Raw genomic sequence first — 18003 nt, 5'->3', positions numbered from 1 at the left:
GTTTAGAGTGAGTCACTGTCGTGGGTTTGGGCATAAATCTTAGAGGTCCCCAAACCCTCTAAGACTGAATTTGCAGTCTTACAGAAAGCACATTTTCACAATTTTAAGCCATAACCATTTTCTGCTGGAGGATGAATCTAAGGGAAGCATTCTTGTCTACTGTGCACCAGGATGATTTGGGCTACGCCTGTTTGGGAGCTCAGGAGGGCTGAGTATACGGGCGGAGAAGGATCTGGAGATGAGGGCAATTTGCAGGAGACAGATGAGGAGCAGGGAAGGCAAGAGGAGGAGTAAGGCGCTTACCAAACGGCGCAGGTGTGGGCACCGCAAGAACCCAGACGCAGCCACACGCCCAAATGCTTGGTGTGGGGTGATTTCTGCAGAATGAGAGAAGGAGTTCATGTTCAAGCTTAAATCCACGGCAGAACAGGGCGTGCACATACAGACACAGGAACCAAGAGACAGAGGTGACCCCCAAAACCTAAAACACAAGTCCGCAAACATCTTGAAGGGAACTTGGGATTTCCACAGGCATTCCACAGAGGACGGGCTCAGCTGACATCCTGGAGGGACCTGAGTATCCTCAATAGCCTTGTGCTCACCTCTGAAAACTACCAGGCAACTCCCCAAGGAGACTTTTTTTTTTTTTGGCTGCACCATGCAGCGTACGGGATCTTAGTTCCCTAGCAGGGATCAAACCTGTGCCCCCTGCAGTGGAAGCGCGGAGTCCTAACCACTGGACTGCCAGGGAATTCCCCAAGGAGACTCCTTCGGGAGAGCAGAGCAATACAAATCTCAATGCACTAAACGACCGCATATCATCAACCAACAAGTAGTTATTCATAGCCTGTTACCCTACTACCTCTCCCCTGCAGATGGCCCTTTCCAAATCCCTACTTGTTCTTTATCATCAGCATCTACAGGGTGTTTGTCTTTCCAATATCTTCTTAAGCTCTTCCTCCACTCTATAGCTCCTTGTAGCTCATCCCAACACCCCTTCCTTTTGTTCATCTCAAATCTCCTGGAAAGAGTCTGTCCTTGTCTTCACTAACTGCCTTCCTGTCCTCCTTTCCTGACTCCAAACTGACCTCTGCCCCCATATTGCTGATGAAACTACATTAGTAAATGTCCTTGTTGCTAAACTAAATGGACGATTATCAGTTCCTATCTCTCCTGCCCCTCTGTAGCACTGACCTGCTGGCCCTTCTGGCTCTAGGAAACTCTGGCTTTCACAGCACTGCTCTCTCCTGGTTTTCTTCCTACCACAGCTCCTTTGCAATCTTCTCAGAACAGTTTCTTAACCTCAGCACTATTGACATTTGGGGTTGGACAATTCTTTGTTATGGAGATCTGACCTATGCATTGCAGGATGTTTAGTAGCATCCCTGACCTCTACTCACTAGATGCCAGTAGTAGCATCGATCTCCCATCCCCCACCCCGACGTTGCAGACAACTAAAAATGACCTCAGGCATTGTCAAATGGCCCCTGGATGAGAACCACTGCCCTAGAAGGGTGCCTTTCTTCCACTGGCCTCTTTTTTTTTTTTTTTTGGAGGAGGGGTGGGGTGGCTGTGGTTTTTATCTGCCACCTTATGCTAATATGTAAGTTTACACCTCCAAAAGTCATACGGCCGCTGCCTGATGCCTATTTCCACTGGATGTCTCTACAGCATGTCAAGTTCAGAGTGAACTCAGCCTCTTCCTCCCTGTCTTAGTTTAGATTCTCCCAGAAGCAGAGCCTGAGACAAGCACTCAGGTGCAGGCAGTTTAATTAGGAGGTGGTCTCATGAAACAGGAGGGAGGAATGGAGGAGGGAGAGCAAAGGAGGAAAAGCCAATACAAGGTCCAACATCAAAGTCACTGCTGTGAGCAGTGCGGGCTCAGTTCCACTGGGCTCTCCTAAGAAGCATGCGGAATGCCTCCCAGAATTGTCTAACCACCACCGCAAGAAAATGTGAGGCTGGGCATTTATCCCCCAGCTAGGGCAGGTGAGGCAGGAGCATCCACCCACTGGCTCCCATCCTCCATGGCAGAGGGTTGTTCCAGGGCCATTAGCTCCCCCAACTTCTGGGCTGTGTTTGTGCTATGCAAGCCAAACAGACCCCTGTGGCTTTGAAGAAGGCTCTAGAATAGATATCAGAATGATGCACACACGTGCTTAAATTCGGGGTGCTGTCAGCATGAGTCTAAGCTCACAAAGAACTATCACGGCTGCAGCTAAAATCAGAGACTGATGAAGGGGATGCGAGGTAGGGCACCCCAAATAGTCTATTCAATCTGCCCTCTGCACCACTCGGATCCACTTATGCCCCCACATTAAGTCTATTCAGTCACTGAGGCCTCAAGGTAGTGGCCAGCCGTAATTGTTCCAATGAAAATGCTTTGTACAGGAGAGTTAGTGGGACAAGTTACAACCCAACTCACAGCTGCAGCAGGTCTAGAAGCTGACACTGCTGATCATGGTCTTCCTTCTCCACTACCTCTTCCAGATTTTCCTCATTGTCAGCTGGTCTAGGTTGCTTGCCTGATGGGGTGACTCAGATCTACATCCCTGAGAGGGCTGAGACCTCAATGGACTTGGCCTTGTCAGGCCATAGTTGTTGCAAGGGCCTGTTCTTCTGATGTCACCAGGCATGGAAGCCGGGAGTTCTAGACATATTCCTGAGTGAATCTCCTGAGTTCCAGACATCCTCTCACCTGGTACAAGTGGACCACTGAGAGTGATGGGGAGAGGGACCAATTCTACATCCACCTTTGATTCCTGGACCTGTGTATTCTAGCAACTGGGGACACAGTGCCATAGATCAGCTCTATTCTGGATGACAGCACCTAACCCTAGTGTCATCCTTGAGCTGGGACAATAGCTGAGGTTTTTTGTTGTTGTTGTTGTTGTTGTTTTTATGGAAAACATTAAAAAATTTATTGAAAATTAGCAATAAAGATTTCTTAATGTTAAAAAACACAATTTTCCCCAATAAACTGCTACTTTAATGTGTAACTTTATACCAAAATTAAAATTTTATGCATAAACTAAATGAGGTTTTTAATTGATGTGAATGTGTTTCAGTGCAGGGTCAATAGATGTCTTCATCTTAGAGATGGTTCCTTTCTCCACTGTTGTAATTAGTGAGGGTTGGTCACCTTCCAAGCTGAATCTTATCTGACACGAAATCTGTACAAACTACTTTCCAAGTTTAACCACAAGGTAGCAAGTTAGCTCTTTCTAGATGTATTTATCTTACTGCACAATGACTTGCATTTTACGGCTTCTGAATGAGGCATTTGTGACCAGGAAATCCAGCTCAGCGACAAGGGAGACAAACTCTTATACCTATCCCTGCTGGTGTTAGGGAGAGTCAAGGTTTATTACACGGGGCTGACATGTGAGAGACTCAGGGCAAACGCAGAGAATCTTCTCAAGCCCTAAGTCTGGATCCACTAATGAATGGGCTGCAGCCTGGTGAGTTGTCGTAACTCCTCACATCTCTTCTTCATGACCTTGTTGCCATCTGTAAAATACAGCCTTTCCCACTGATAGAGAAGTTCCAAAGACACCATAAGATCCTTGGCATCTGGGTGCTCAGGATGTACACAGCATCATGATTTCCTTCCTCAACTGGTTATGAAAAAAGACAGCCTCCAAAACATTAGCTGAGTTTTTTACAAACCATTCCATCATCCTATTAGGTCCACGGCTTCCAGCGATTTGGTATATACCAGACCTGTGGATTCTGTGATCACATACCCATTGTCACACTTCCTTTGCTGTCAGATGGGCCTCTTAGTCAGATGTGATGTTATGAGGCATCATATGTAAATAAATCAGGTACTTTGTGAACCCTCAGATGAACGCTAGAATAGGTATCAATCCCAGGAAGGTGGATTCGCTGCTCTTTCCAAGGTGGAAGGGGCCAAATGTAATGAACTGTCATCAGGTAGCTGACTGGTCAAGGACCCAGGGCCTGTCTCTGTGCTGACAGACCAGTCAGCAATGGCAGTGACCAGAGCCACCTTGAGAGGGAGCTCACACTGTTGGGCCCATGCCTAGCCTCCATGCCTCACCATGGCTACCCTCTTCGTGGGCTCATCGTGCAAGCCCCGGATGGCTGAGGTCAAGACTGACCTCCACAGGGCACCATGCTGTTCAGCACCTCCTCTGTGCTGGGTGCTCTCTGACAAACATTAGCAGAAACATAATAAAGACCCACACGCTTTGTGCCCACTCCCATAGGATCACTCACATGCCACTTCCCCAGACCTCCTTGTCTCTCTTCTCTTTTTCCTTTCAGGTCTGACCGATCAGCCAAGCCCTTTGTCACTGCTCAAAATACATATCCTTATGGAATACAGACTTCTCCCTCTAGACCACACTGATGGACAGGTATACTTCTAGAAGTTCTGCCCACTGGGAGAGGTTCCATTAACCACTGTCCTTCAGGGCTACCCTGACTGGGGCTTTCGTGAAACCAGCAGCCTGTTTTTGGCTAACACCAACACATTGAACCAGGCCTGGGATCTTTCTTCCTCCAGCAGCTGGTCACAAGAAAATGCTTGGTGTCAACTGTGGGAGAGTCATCTATACAACAGGGGGGTTGCCTTGGAGGTCTGAGGAAGAAGCCTGTGCAGCTAGCCTATTTGTGCAGCTTACTTGTGCCCCTTGGCCTTTTGCCCAGTCCTAGATGTGCTACTTTCATCTTAGACTGGACTGTCATTGGGCCTGCCTGGATTCATAATGTGAATGGTACAAAACCCAGCTCATGATGAGCAGTTGATGTTTTGGTCACTTGGTGTTGCATGGTCAGGGCCCAAGAGCAAGCTGGGAGCTGCTTTACAAATGGTGAATAGCTCGCTGCTGCAGAAGGCATAGCCTTGCTCCAAAGCCTGTAGGATCCATAATACACCCCTTCTATTGGGGCTTGCCAGAGACTCCACACTGTACTCTAATCCACCAGGAATGCTTCTAGCACCACTGGATTTGCTGTATCATAATGGTCCAAGCAGCAACGCAGCTTGCATTGTAGCCTGGGTTTGCTGCAGAGCCCTTCCTTGCTCTAAGTCGCTCAATGAATGGGCGGGAACGGTACTTCCAAATATGGTATGTATTGTGTCCCAAAGCCAAAGAGGTCCACCAAGTGCTACGTCTCCTTCTTAAGGCAGAGAGTGCAAAGTGCAATAACCTGTCCTTGTCTTAGAGGTCTATGACATGGGACACTCAAAAACCTCTGCTACATTCTCCACACCTGATCCCTTTTCTGCATTTCCTACTCAGTGGATGTAATAACCTGGGAGCCTCTCTTCCTGACTCCTCCTTCCTCACTCACATGCTGAGTACCCTCAACACTCCGTAACCAAGTCCTCCAGAGTCAACCTCTTAAATTGATTTTTTCATTCTGACCTCTCCTCCCTTCTCTCCTTCCCACCACCTGATACAGCCTTGTTCTCTTATCTGTTCAATTCCTGCAGAAGCTTCCTAATCATATTCCCCACTTCCAATTCCATTCCCTCTAATTCACTCCCCATTTTACTGCCAGGAGGAGCTGCTCTTATTCCTCCCCTCCATACAATACTTTAGTGTTCCCGTCATTTCAGAGGTACACCTCCATTGCATGTATGTGTTTAGATATTCATTTTCTGCCTCAAAGTGCAGGCTTTTAGAGAGTAACATACACGTTCTATTAGTGGAGACCAACAGCTAGAGCATCTGTGAGATGTTAGTGAGGCATTCAAGGCCCTTTGCCTCATGGCTCCCAACTATATCTCCAGCTTACTCCCCACCATTCACCCCCTTTCCTCCCAAAATGCAGTTCCTCTATGAGCCATGCTTTCTCACTTCCATGCTTTGCCTGAGCTTCGGAACAGCACCCACCCACACCCTCCACCTTCTACCTCCTCTGACCTCATAGTTCCTACCCATCCTGCAAACTTAGCTCACCATCACCTTCTGCAGGAGCTCTTCCTCCATTTGTTCACTCCACCCCGAAGGTGGCTCAGGGAGCCTTCTTTTTGTTCCCACTGCATTGAGCTCTGTCTCAGCACTTGTCAGGCTTTGTGACAATGGTTTGTTACACCAAAGTTACTTGAGGGGGAAGACTGACTTCCAGTCACCTTTATGTCCCTGGAGTCTGGCCCACTGCCTAGCACATAGCAAGTATTTAGTATTTGCTGAACCAGTGAAATCTGCATCGTACACAGGCAGCAAACTGGCAGCCTGCAGGCTAAATCAGGCCTGCAGACAAGTTTTATTTGGCCCACACAGTCCCTGGCTGAGCTAGATCAAATAGGATTGATTTAGGTTACAGGGCTGGTGAGATTGATGACACAAAATTGGCCTCTATTCTCTTCAGTTGACTGTCTAGCCAACCAGAGAGATGTACTCAGGCAGTACACGAGACCAAGGATGGGAACTGATCACAGCTCCGTGAGGCATCCTCTGTCCCTTACAACAGAGATGCACCTGGAGCTTGGTAGTCTCAGCAGCCTCTACAAAATAAGGGTCAGTTCACTGGGCCACCCCGGGCTCGTCCCTTTTTATCCCATTCCTGAAGGACTGAAGGGAGTACTCCTGTACCAACAGTTCTATTCAAGCTGTATACTCAGGAGGTCCGACCATGGCCACACAAGAGTGTCTACAAATCAGAAATTTCACATATACGTTTTTAAAATCCAGATGTCTTTTCTTGAAAACTCCACAGATCTGGCAACATCAAGCCTGTATTCTCTCATGACAAGTCACAGCTCTCCCCTTTGGACAAAGCATATGCTCTCTCCAGTGTGCCACAGTCCCCCACTTGTCTGGCCCAATGTGTTAACTTCCATTACAGCCTTGCTTCCACAGTCATTTGGGTCTCAAACTTCTAAAGTGCTTTGAATCATCCTATACTATTCTATTACCTTATTTCATTGCCCCACGCCACCACAGTGGTAGGCCTGCAAGTGGCAGGCCCTTCAGAAATGAAGAAGTTGAGATCCAGAGAGGAGGATGAACTTGGTAGGTCACACAGCTTGTTAGCAGTTAAGGCAGACCTTGGGACATTTTATTTTTCACCACCCCATGCCAGTTATCACATAAACAAACTGTTGATTGCTTTCTCTGAAGTATTTCACTTCTGAAAAAAATGCTCTGAGGGTTTAACTTTGCTGCTGTAAGATTGTTAGTAGCCTACAGACAAGTTTAATTTGGTCTACACGCTTCCTGGCTGAGCTAGCCAAACAATGTTGACTGGTGCAAAGCTGGCGAGACTGATGGCATCGACTGATGGCCCCCATTCATTTACTCCTTATGACAATCCCATAAAGCGGGTACTCTCATCCCCATTTTATGAGTTAGGAACTAGAGGCACAGACAGGTTAGGTGAATGCAAGACTGACTCTCTGACAGTATACACTACTTTGGTTCTATCAGTTGTTAAAATAAGGCCACATTTCAATCGCAGTTGGCAAAGAGCCCCTTCCTGGAGCTGCCTGGAGTGCCCTTCCCACCGCCCTGGTCGCTCCCCAGGATCTGCAGTCTAGCGATGAGAGGGTAAATCCCATACCTGCCACAGGAGGTTGTGCCAGCCCTACTTCCAGTGCTAATTCTGATTGGTTGGTGCCTGTGCTGAAGATTCTGCATATTTCACCGCTGAGTGAAAGATTCACATTTTTAATGGTATACAGTTTTAATGTCACAACAAACGAATGTACTCTGCCAAGAGCCCAAAGAGCTAAGCAGTAGAATTCAGCCGTCTGCTTTGGGAAGTGGAAAATTACCAACTGGATGAAAGAGGAGAGGTACTACCCAGCACTGCATAAAACTAAGGTCCTAACGTGTTTTCTGCCTCAGCACCCCTGAAGGACACCACAAACTCTCAGCAGTGACACCGACTCTCAGGGGCTGGCAACCGAGAGAGCGTGTGAGTAGTTAAAGCAGAATCTCCCAGGCGGCAGGGGCGTAGCTAGTGAGACGCTGACCCCACTCTAACCCCATGTGACTCACTGCCCAAACGGTGCAGTCAGGGCCACTCTAGCAGGATGTCAGCTATCAGGAATGGTCTCTCAGGGTGGCTGTAAACTTTCTGGGCAAAAACCAGGGGCAGGTCCCAGGAGTTCACAGGAAATGGTCCTGACCTTGCCTTGAGGGCAATCACTTACATTTCAGTGGGGAAGGGTTGGTTTCTTTCTGAAAAATCTTCACCCTCAGCACGCCACACCTCTCTCCACAGAGGGCAGATCCCCTCCTAAAATTGCATCTCAGGGTCAGGGCAGGCCACACCCAGTGAGAAAGTTGGTAATGCCTGGCTTCAATTACTGTCATGTTGGTCTCCTGAGTCCCTTTTCAAAGCTGGGTTGAAACTTCGTTATGCCCCAACTATCTAAATCCATTTTCTGCAGTGTGCCTGCACCCATTCATGCCAAGGTCTTAGCAGCTTAAAGCATGGTACCCTCAGGTAATTGGGAATTTTTTTTAGTAACAGCTTTAGTTAGATGTAATTCACATACCATAAAATTCACCCTTTTAAACCGTGTAATTCAGAGTGCTGCGCCATCACCACTATGGAATTTCAGAATATTTTCTTCACCCCCCAAGAAGAAACCTCTCACCCATTAGCAATCACTCCCTCCTTTCATCTCCCCCCAGCCCCTGGCAATCATTATTCTTTGTTCCTATAGATTTGTTTATTCTGGACATTTTCTATAAACGAAAGAATATGTGGTGGGGTCTTTTGTAACTGGCTTTTTTCATATGTTTTCAAGGTTCATCCACGCTGTAGCATAAAGCATCATCAGCTGATAGACATCTGGGCTGTTGCCTCCTTTTGGTATTATGAATGCTGCTGCTATAAACATTTGTGTACAAGTTTTTGTGTGGACATATGTTTTCATTTCTTTTGGGTGTATACCTAGGGATAGAATGGCTGAGTCACATGGAAACTCTACGTTTAACCATTTGAGAAACAAATTGTTTTCTGAAGCGGCTGGACCATTCCCATCAGCAATGTATGAAGCTTCTGATTTCTCTACTTCCTTACCAACAGTTGCTGTTATTTGACTTTTTGATTCTAGTTATCCCGGTAGGTGTGAAGTGATATCTCATTGTGGTTTGGATTTGCATTTCCCTGATGACTAATGATGTTGAGCATCTTCTCATGTGTTACTGACCAGCTGTATATCTTCCTTGGAGACATGTCTATTCAGATTTTTTTAATTGGGCTTTTTGTCTTTTATTATTGAATTGAAAGAGCTTTTATATATTCTAGATGCAAGTCTCTTATCAGATATAGGATTTACAAATATTTTGTCCCAATTCCACAGGCTGTCATTTTACTTTCTTGATGGTATCCTTTGAAGCACAAAATTAATTTTGTTAAAGCCCAATTTATCAAATTTATTTTTTGTTGTTGCTTATGGTGACATATCCAAAAAGTACTGAGGGCATCTAAAAGGAATCAGCTTCAGATCTTACTCATTTCCACTAATATCATCTGGAACGTCATAAAGAGCTTTTATTCCTTCTGCTTGAGACAGAGAACAATTTTTATTATGAAATATTTAAGATATACATAAAGGTACAAATAATAACATACATCTGTGTCCCCACTACCCAGCTTAAGAAATTTTGCCAGTGAAGTTGAAGTCCCTGTGACCCCTCCTTACCTCCCTCTCCAGAGGCAACCATTAGTCTGAATTTGGTGTTTATTGTTCTCATGCATTTCTTTATACTCTTATTATGTGTGTATCAATTTTTTACCAATATGTAGTATTGTTTTGTCTTTTTGAACTTCATGTAAATGGCATCATGTAGTAAGGTTCTGCAACTTGCTTTTTTTCCACTCCAGTGTTGAGTTTTATCCATGTTGATATAACTAATATACGTGTATAAATATTGCTCTAGTTCATTAATTTTCACAGTGGCTACACCTTCTATAAACACAATGTTTATCCATCCTATAGATGAACATCCATGTTGAAATAGCCAAAGACTGGGGAAAAATGACACTAAACATTTCTGAGCATGTAAACCAGTTTCTCTAGAACCAGGGCTTTCCATATCTTTTTACTGCAACCCACAGTAAAAATAAATAAAATACATTTTATATCTTGACCCTACGTACACATACATGTTTGTGTGTAGATGTTTATCAGTATATAACAAAAGTATCATGTAACAATATTGTCTCCTGTTATTTCTATGTTGTTAATATTTCCTTACATAAACAAAAGATGGTTTACAGACACTGAACTGATTTCATGACTTCCCTACCTAGGCTACCACAACAGTTTAAAAGTTGCTCACGGGTATCATCCCAGATAGTGTAACTACTGGGTCATGGGTCTCTTAGTCAGCTCCGGCTGCCACAACAAAATACTACAGAGTAGGTGGCTTAAACAACAAGCTTTTTTTTTTTTTTTTTTTTCTCTCACAGTTCTGGAGGCTGCAAGTCCAAGATCAGGGCGCCAGCATGGTCTGATTTGGATGAGAGCCCTCTTTCTGGCTAGCAGACAGCTGCCTTCTTACTGTGTCTTACATGTCTCCTCTTCTTCTAATAAGAGTGCTAATCCCATCATGGGGGCTCTGCCCTTAGGATCTCATATAAACTTAATTACCTCCCAAGGGCCTTACCTCCAAATAACATCACACTGGGCAGTAGAGTTTCAACATATGAATGGGAGGGAGGGGAAACCCAAACCTTCAGTCCATAGCTTGAGATATGCACATATTCAGCTTTTTACTAGACAATTCCACTGTTTTCCAAAATAATTGTAGCAAATTATGCTCATACAAGAAGACAAGTGAATTGCCAATGTCCTGCCTCCTTACTGGATTTAAATGTATTCTTATCTGATTCTGCCTATGTGAAATGGTGTCCTGTAAGTTTGTATTTCCATAATTAGTAGTGAGCCTGAGCATCTTTTTTATGTTTACTGACCATCCACATTTTCCTGTTCCATAACGTATGAGACAGGGAATCTATCTACGGGAAAAGTTTCCAAGGCCATTCCTGAGCTTGAGTTGAGAGGCATATGCAGGTGTGCGGTTCTGATGTTTAAATCTGTGACCACTTGCCCAAGAAAAAAGGGAACCAATCAAACATTACCTTCTCAGGAAGACTTCTTCCAATTCTTCTCAGGCCAGAACAAAGTAGAATCAGCAGCAATAACAATGAAGGAAAAACCAGGTGGAAAAAAGAGGCTTTGTTTTTCTTAAAGCTAAAAAGTCCTAATTTGGACCACAGAAAAAAATCTACTCTTGCTAAGTCGAGCTATGTAAATCTGGATATGTTATTCTTCTGTTCTCAGTCTTCCAATCTGCAAAATCAGGATAACAATCTGTACCACTTCTTACCCCCATGTGAAAATTTTGAAATACATATTCTTTTAAAACTTTGAAAATAAAGAATTTGTAGAAATTCAAGGTTTTGTGGGCGTTAGTCATCCAACGCCTTCCAAAACTTAAGTGAGATGATAGAACTGTAGTCCTTTAAACAGCTTTCTGGAGTAAGCCACTCTCCTCAATTCCTGCCTGAAAAGCGACGGCTCTGCAGAACAATGAATTATTCCCTAAAATAACACAGTCCTGTCTTTCAGTCTCAGAAAATAAATCTTAGAAATTCTCCATTTTAAGGCGTAGAAATCAAATCCCTTAGCGGTCAGACAGTCTTTCTCTGCAGTCTCCTGCTCTCTGGTTCAGGCTTTTTAAACATCAGTCCCTCTACCCTCTGGTCCGATTTCCCTCCTGTTGCAGGTGCCAAAATCCATCCTAAAGTCACACTTGCTTGCTTTAGACTCAAGCACAAGAGTGAGGGCTCAATGGTGCACAACACTTCACCCTCCCACTCTTAGGACAGAGCAGCCACGGGAAGGAAACAGAAATGACTCCTTCGAGTTGTCGATTATCAAAGCACAAAGGAAAAAACTGGTACCAGATAGTTTCCTTTACCAAAGAATAAGAAGTTAGATCAACAGAATTTACAACCAAGAGGTGTTCCCACCCTGAAGGCCAGGATCTACGAGCAGATCACACAAGCTGCTGTCACCACCTTCTTTCTGAGGGTTGACTTCACTGCCAGCACTCGCTCTCATCTTTTACTAACATCCACCTACCAAATGGGATCTCAAGGCTTGGCAGAAAGGAAAGAAAGAAATGGTGAATCCTCATCACACAAAGGGATCCTTGCCTAAAGCCATCTCCATCTAGAAGGCATGCTACCCGCAAAGTAGCGCAATGGCAGTTGAATTGAGCCAGCAGTGTTACAACCTCTGTTGGGCTAATGGATGCTCTTTCCACATCACTATCATGTTCATGACCATCACCTGCACCTTTTTCTGAGCGCATTGCTCCTTCCAATATTTGACACTGCCTTCTTTTGCTCCAGGCATATTCTCCCAGCCAAAGCTCCACTGTATAGCCCAGGAACTTCTCTAATTCTGTAAATCACTGCTCTCAAACACGGAGTCAAGAAAGTAAAGAAAATCATACCTACCAGTGACCTAGCAGGATCACTCCATAGATCAGCAAAATGGTTAAAACAAAACCTAAACCTAGAAGAAATTCACCTTACTTCAATTGCAAAATTGGAGCTGAAGAGATGTTTATGTATTTTGTAAAGATTTATGTAATTTTTCCGTTTGGACTAAAGTTATAAATAGCTGTCATCTACTGTGAAAAACATACAAACAAGGGAAGGCAAGGCCAAAAGCCAGCAAAGAATAGAAAGAGGAAGCCAGAATGAGATTAAGTACTAGCCACAGATTATTTTACTTACTCATGCTTTGTCTATTCTTCAAAAGCAGCGTCCAAGGGCAAAAGCGTTCAAAAACAAGACCCTAAGCAAAAAATTTTCTTCTAGAGCCCAAGAAAAGAAGTTTCTCATAGGCACTAACATGTCTAGGTCTCAGATACAAAGTAGTATAAAAGAACCATTTCCCAAAACTAAAAACACTTCCTAACTGTTAACAGTGTACTTCCTAATTGTTAACAGATCTCTTTCCAGTGCAGGTAGGACTAAAAATTTGATGAACATAAAGAGATCCAGGAGTGAATATTTTAATAAACACAGGCTTTACTCTGTCTGGTTCCTCATTCTCCTTTACATGAAGTAAGTTACAAAAGTCATGAGATGTTAACGCAGTAAGTAGTTCCTGTCATTTTGATAACCAAATAAAAACCCTGAAAATAGAACCAAATTAGGAGGAAAGTTCTTTGGGCTATTTTTGAAACACCCTGTATTTGCTTCAACCACGAGCAAAGTGCACACAGTCACAGCATCTTACCCTGGCACGTTGGTCTCTGGGAAGTAACTATCAGCTGAGTTTTGTTCCCAGGAGCAAAGGGGCCTAGCACTAGGGAGCCTTTCGCCAGCTTTGAAATCTCACTGGTTCTAACTGGAAAGGGAAGTGGGGGCTACAGGAAAGCTAATGCAAAACTATTTTTATCTAAATCTAACACACCAAAGGCCACCTGCAAAACATTCTAGGAGTAGGATACAGCTGTTGCTTGGAAAAAATCAGGGAACTTTAACAATAAGATCTGATAACAAAATATAATTCACTTTCACATCCAAAAGCTAACTTGGGAGCTGCTCCAGGCACCATCTAATTAACTGAAGCAGATGGAAAAAAAAAATCCTCAGAAATTATCTTTGTTTAAATACACTCTATTTTATTTTGTCTTAAAATAGTTTAACCTTTATGCTACAGACTTATTTCAAAAAACAGAAAATCTTATCTTGCACCAAAAAATATATATATAACACTCTGTTTTATTATTTTTTTTTCTCCAAAGACCATTAAATACTAAATGGAAACAAAAACTAAATAATGAAAAGAAGAACCAAATTTTGTTTTAAAAACTAGAGTCACACATTTTAAAACATTAATTCTAAGCAATGATTTGTCGTCACTGCATCAAGTCCACGCTCACACTCCAGCAACAGCAGATCTGTTAACCACCAAGTGCATTGGTTCCTAGCCATACAATGGCTAACATTTCATTTTCACGGTAAGAGGAGCAAAAGGCTTCAATGACCTTTGTACTCTTTAAACAACAAAAATATTTCCTAGTTATCCAGTGATTTTTTTTTAAGATCACTACCCTTTAAAACTTGTTAAAAGAATAAGAAGTACGTAGTGTTTTAAATAAAATGAAAAAATACAACAGCATTGGACTAAAATACGTGATTATTTTAAACAAACAGTGCACAATCTGAGGAAGTTTGGTTAGGGCGCAATCATTTTTATATATACATGGAAGTCGCATCATACACATACTGAAAAACAGGGATGGAGGGGAGCTCTTTGCCTTTAAAAAAAAAACCTTTAAACTGAAAGACAATACTGTGTCCCCAGCTTTTTCAAAAACCTTGTGACACAGTATAAAAAGCAGGCAACAAATTCATTTTTAAATTGCCTATGGTGCTAATCTGCTAAAAGTAACAATGAACAATTGACTAAATTAGCAAATCAGATGGTTCATATTCACAATTGATAATAATAAAAGCAGAATTTATGGGATGCTCAATTGTTACGAATAATGGAGTCCATTCAGTCCGGCCCCTTCCATCAAAATGAAGAGACAACTACTGGCGAGCAATAGCTACGTATCAATATTGCTGTACTGATGCAATAGCTAAGTTACCGCTCTGTGGTTTCCAATTGGGGGAAGGGGGACACTTAACCAAGTTAGTGCCAAAAACCAATCTGCGACCCAAGTGTACCATTTTAGTGGAGATATTACTTTGAAGAGACGGTGAAGCATAAAGTGTCTATGCTACCAAATGCAAAACTTTGGTTAAAAAAGACCCCCTTAAAAGAAATTTTAAATGTCAGAATTTTAAATTTACCACAGAATTTTTTTTTTCTTTTTTTTTTTTTTGTGGTACGTGGGCCTCTCACTGTTACCACAGAATTTTATCATTAATACCTTGCCAGAAACCACATCCCTACTCTCCTGGATCTGGCAATGAAAGAAGAGTTGAAACATAGTCTCTCTATAGTTAGTTAGTAGGTGGAAAAGTCCCAACCTAGTAGGGAGAAAAGCTATCTCTACCATCCCTTCCCCTCCCCGCTTTTTGCATATTAATTTTTGTTCTGGTGCATCAAGCCAGATAGGGTGCTGGAAAAGGGACAGGTGAGGGCAAAGTGTAACCCAATATAAAAGCAAAAGGCCAGAAAAGAGCTTGGTTACAACTCCGCTCTCCACTCCCAACCCACAGTGCACACAGCACACCCAAAGAATTCTCGTTAGAGGATGACTGTTAGGGACTAAAGAAAATATGCCCTGGGAAATCCCCTGCTATACGGAATTGGACCAAACATACTGCTAACGTAAGAACAGGTAATGCAAAAATGTTCTTTAAAATGGGGCTCTGCCCTGATAGTGGGGGGAAAATAAACTGCAAAAACTTCAAGTCATAGAATCCACTCTATTCTTTCCCCAATGATTTTCCTGGAAAATATAGACCAGAAATTGTACATTTCTGCTCTGTCTAGCATTTTAATTCAAGTCAAAAACAACGTGTAACAGTAAAATTCAATAAATTAATCCTAAAGTAAAATGTGAAGGTCCAAGGATACACCAGTAGTGAATGTGCAGAAGGTCCTATTTCGCTCTGGCCTCTGGGTCTTTGGTTTTTGTCTAGAATTGTGGCCACGTGAGAGACTTGAGACATGAGGTGCTAAAACTGGAGATTCAAGATCTCTTTAAAAGCCTGATCTATTAAAAGTAGAATGATAGGAAAATAAAAAGTTGATGAAGAACAGAGGCCAGATCAAGTGCGATGTTATCAGAGAAGGTGAAAGAACACATGCTTAAATACATTCCCATGGAGAGGTGTATGGACGAACTAAAGCAGCAGGAAGGGTAAAGAAATAAGCGAGTCTTTACACACACAGGAGACAAGGCCAGGCAGCTGGAGCCAGGCAGCCGGACGCACGCACATGCGGTGGGTGTCCTGTTCTCCGCAGCAGCCCCACAGCACCACCACAGCGCCTTAGGCAGAACAGGCACTTGGTATAAATGTGTGTCCGCTGAGTGGAAACTGAAAATGGTCGTTCTCATGCTCGTATGATAAGGAAGAGCCGCCAAGGCATTTGGGAAGGGAGGCAAAGGGCTAGAGCCCCATTATATGGTAAAAATGGAAACAAAAGCAAACAAAAAAGCAGACAAAAACTGTGGAAAAACAAAAAGTGAGGTCTTCTAAGCCAGCATTACTTCACTCCTCCCTGTGCACAGTACATAGTGTTCTAATTCTAGGTATTGCTTGTAAAATAATTCACTAGTAACTACAATGTTATAGTAAAAAAGGTAGTAACTAATGCCACAAAACTCCAACACCGGCATTTCCTGAATTCCCTGATGCTCCTACTACCCTTTGTTATTCCTGTTAGATACTATAAAACCTACAGGGCCATTAATGTGTTTTGCATCTGGTTTCTTATGATGTATTTTGAATTTTCCACTTTTAGAAGGTAGAGGAGAAAAATACCCAAATATAGCAACAGGTCAACTTCAGCTCAAGTATCAAACAGTTGTCATTACATCCTTTACAGAGAGACCAGCTACAGAAGAAGGCACTGCCCTCTCAGATTTTTCAAGTGCCCAAAGCCTTAGAAGCCACACAACTTTTCATATTCTACCTAAGTAACAGGTTCTATGTTTCTCCCATTATTTGAACAAACCAGGGGGAGAAAAGGGATCTCTCAATACTCTCCTCAGATGCCCAAACCTCATGGTGGGGTATCTATCTGAAATGCCTCTACCTCACAAGGAGGTATTTTCCAGAGTTATGAATTATTGCAACAAGGAGATCAACTAAGTCACCTTAGCAGTATTTATAAACACAAAGGGTCATGTCAATTATTTGTGTTGTGGGAATTCAGCCAGGAGCAAAGTCAGGAAAAAAGGCAGAAGACTTAAGCTAAAAGAGAAGTAACACTTCTGTCTTCTATTTTTAAGGACAGGTTTTCAATGCACATGCCCTACTAGGTGCCAAAAAGGAACTGACTAATATGTGTGCAAATGCCCTAAGGTAGGAGTGCCAATGGGTGGGCTGACAGTGGTCAAGTCTACATATTAATTTTATTACACAGAAAAATAAATACAAGATTCAAAAACTGAAATCCATTTCACCTGGTAATTAAAATATCATTCTAAAAGGAAGGCAGTTTCCTAAGATTGAAAGTCACCAAGTAAAATGAAGTTGTCTAATAAAATTCATCATTCTCAGATTCCTACTGAGGGAAAGAAGAAATTCTTTTCTCTGTGATAAGTTACTTTCCTAAGTGACTTCTTTTAATTTAAAAAAAAAAAAGGGAAGGGGGCAATTTTCCATGAGTTTCAATTATACAAATGCCACAAACAGCTTCTGAAGCTGAAGCTATGACAATGAACTTCCATGTCACAAAGAGGAGGAGGAGTAAGTGGAAGGGAACAGTGCAGAGGAAACACAGTGACATTGCATTACAGTAGGTATTTACGTCTGCTATCCTCATCCAATGTAAGGTCAACAACTTCTGCAGGTGACGCCCAAGTCTGCTGGGGAGTCACAGCAGTCCATGACTGTGTTTGCCGGGTGCTAACATACTGCGTGCCAGAGCCGTGCTTCCATGAAGAAACACTCTGAATCACACCTCCTCGAGGATGAACACACCTGAAATTGAAATGAAGAGCAAAAGCATGGTTAATCCTACAGAAGGCAAAATGGCTTCAGTTGTACTGAGATAAACCTACTATGCAAGTTCATCAAACCCATAACCAATATCCCTCCCCCTCTTCCTCCTTCCCTCCATGTCTGGTCTGTCTCCCCACCTCTCTCAGTTTAGCCTTAAAAATGCCAAGATTTTTGTCTCAGCCACAAAGTCCTGAGTTACGTCTAGATCTGTACTGAAAATGGATAAGATGATGCTTCTCTGAATTCATTTAAGCCCCTGGGGTCTTCAGGATAGGGCAGCATATAAATCCTGAGCAAAATTAAGATGCCCAGACAATCTTAGTCTGAGCTAATGAAACAGTAAGAAATACAAGT

At 43.0% G+C, this 18003-nt stretch overlaps 1 protein-coding gene across 2 annotated transcripts in view; it reads right to left on the bottom strand.

Moving 5' to 3' along the window:
- Positions 1–9430: 9430 nt before the first annotated feature.
- Positions 9431–18003, bottom strand: part of ARK2N (arkadia (RNF111) N-terminal like PKA signaling regulator 2N) — a 75470-nt gene continuing 66897 nt past the window's right edge. The window contains exon 5 of one of the 2 annotated variants that reach the window (XM_060028989.1): positions 9431–17628. In XM_060028989.1, the coding sequence (XP_059884972.1) occupies positions 17439–17628 (190 nt within the window). In that variant the 3' untranslated portion in view covers positions 9431–17438. The remainder of the gene's footprint in view (positions 17629–18003) is intronic. The other variant, XM_060028991.1, reaches the window with a different exon arrangement.

Source organism: Delphinus delphis, chromosome 13, assembly GCF_949987515.2.
Source record: "Delphinus delphis chromosome 13, mDelDel1.2, whole genome shotgun sequence".
Lineage (NCBI taxonomy): Eukaryota > Metazoa > Chordata > Mammalia > Artiodactyla > Delphinidae > Delphinus > Delphinus delphis.
The sequence above is the reverse complement of the archived record's forward strand: the minus strand, read 5'-3'. Positions and strand labels throughout refer to the sequence as shown.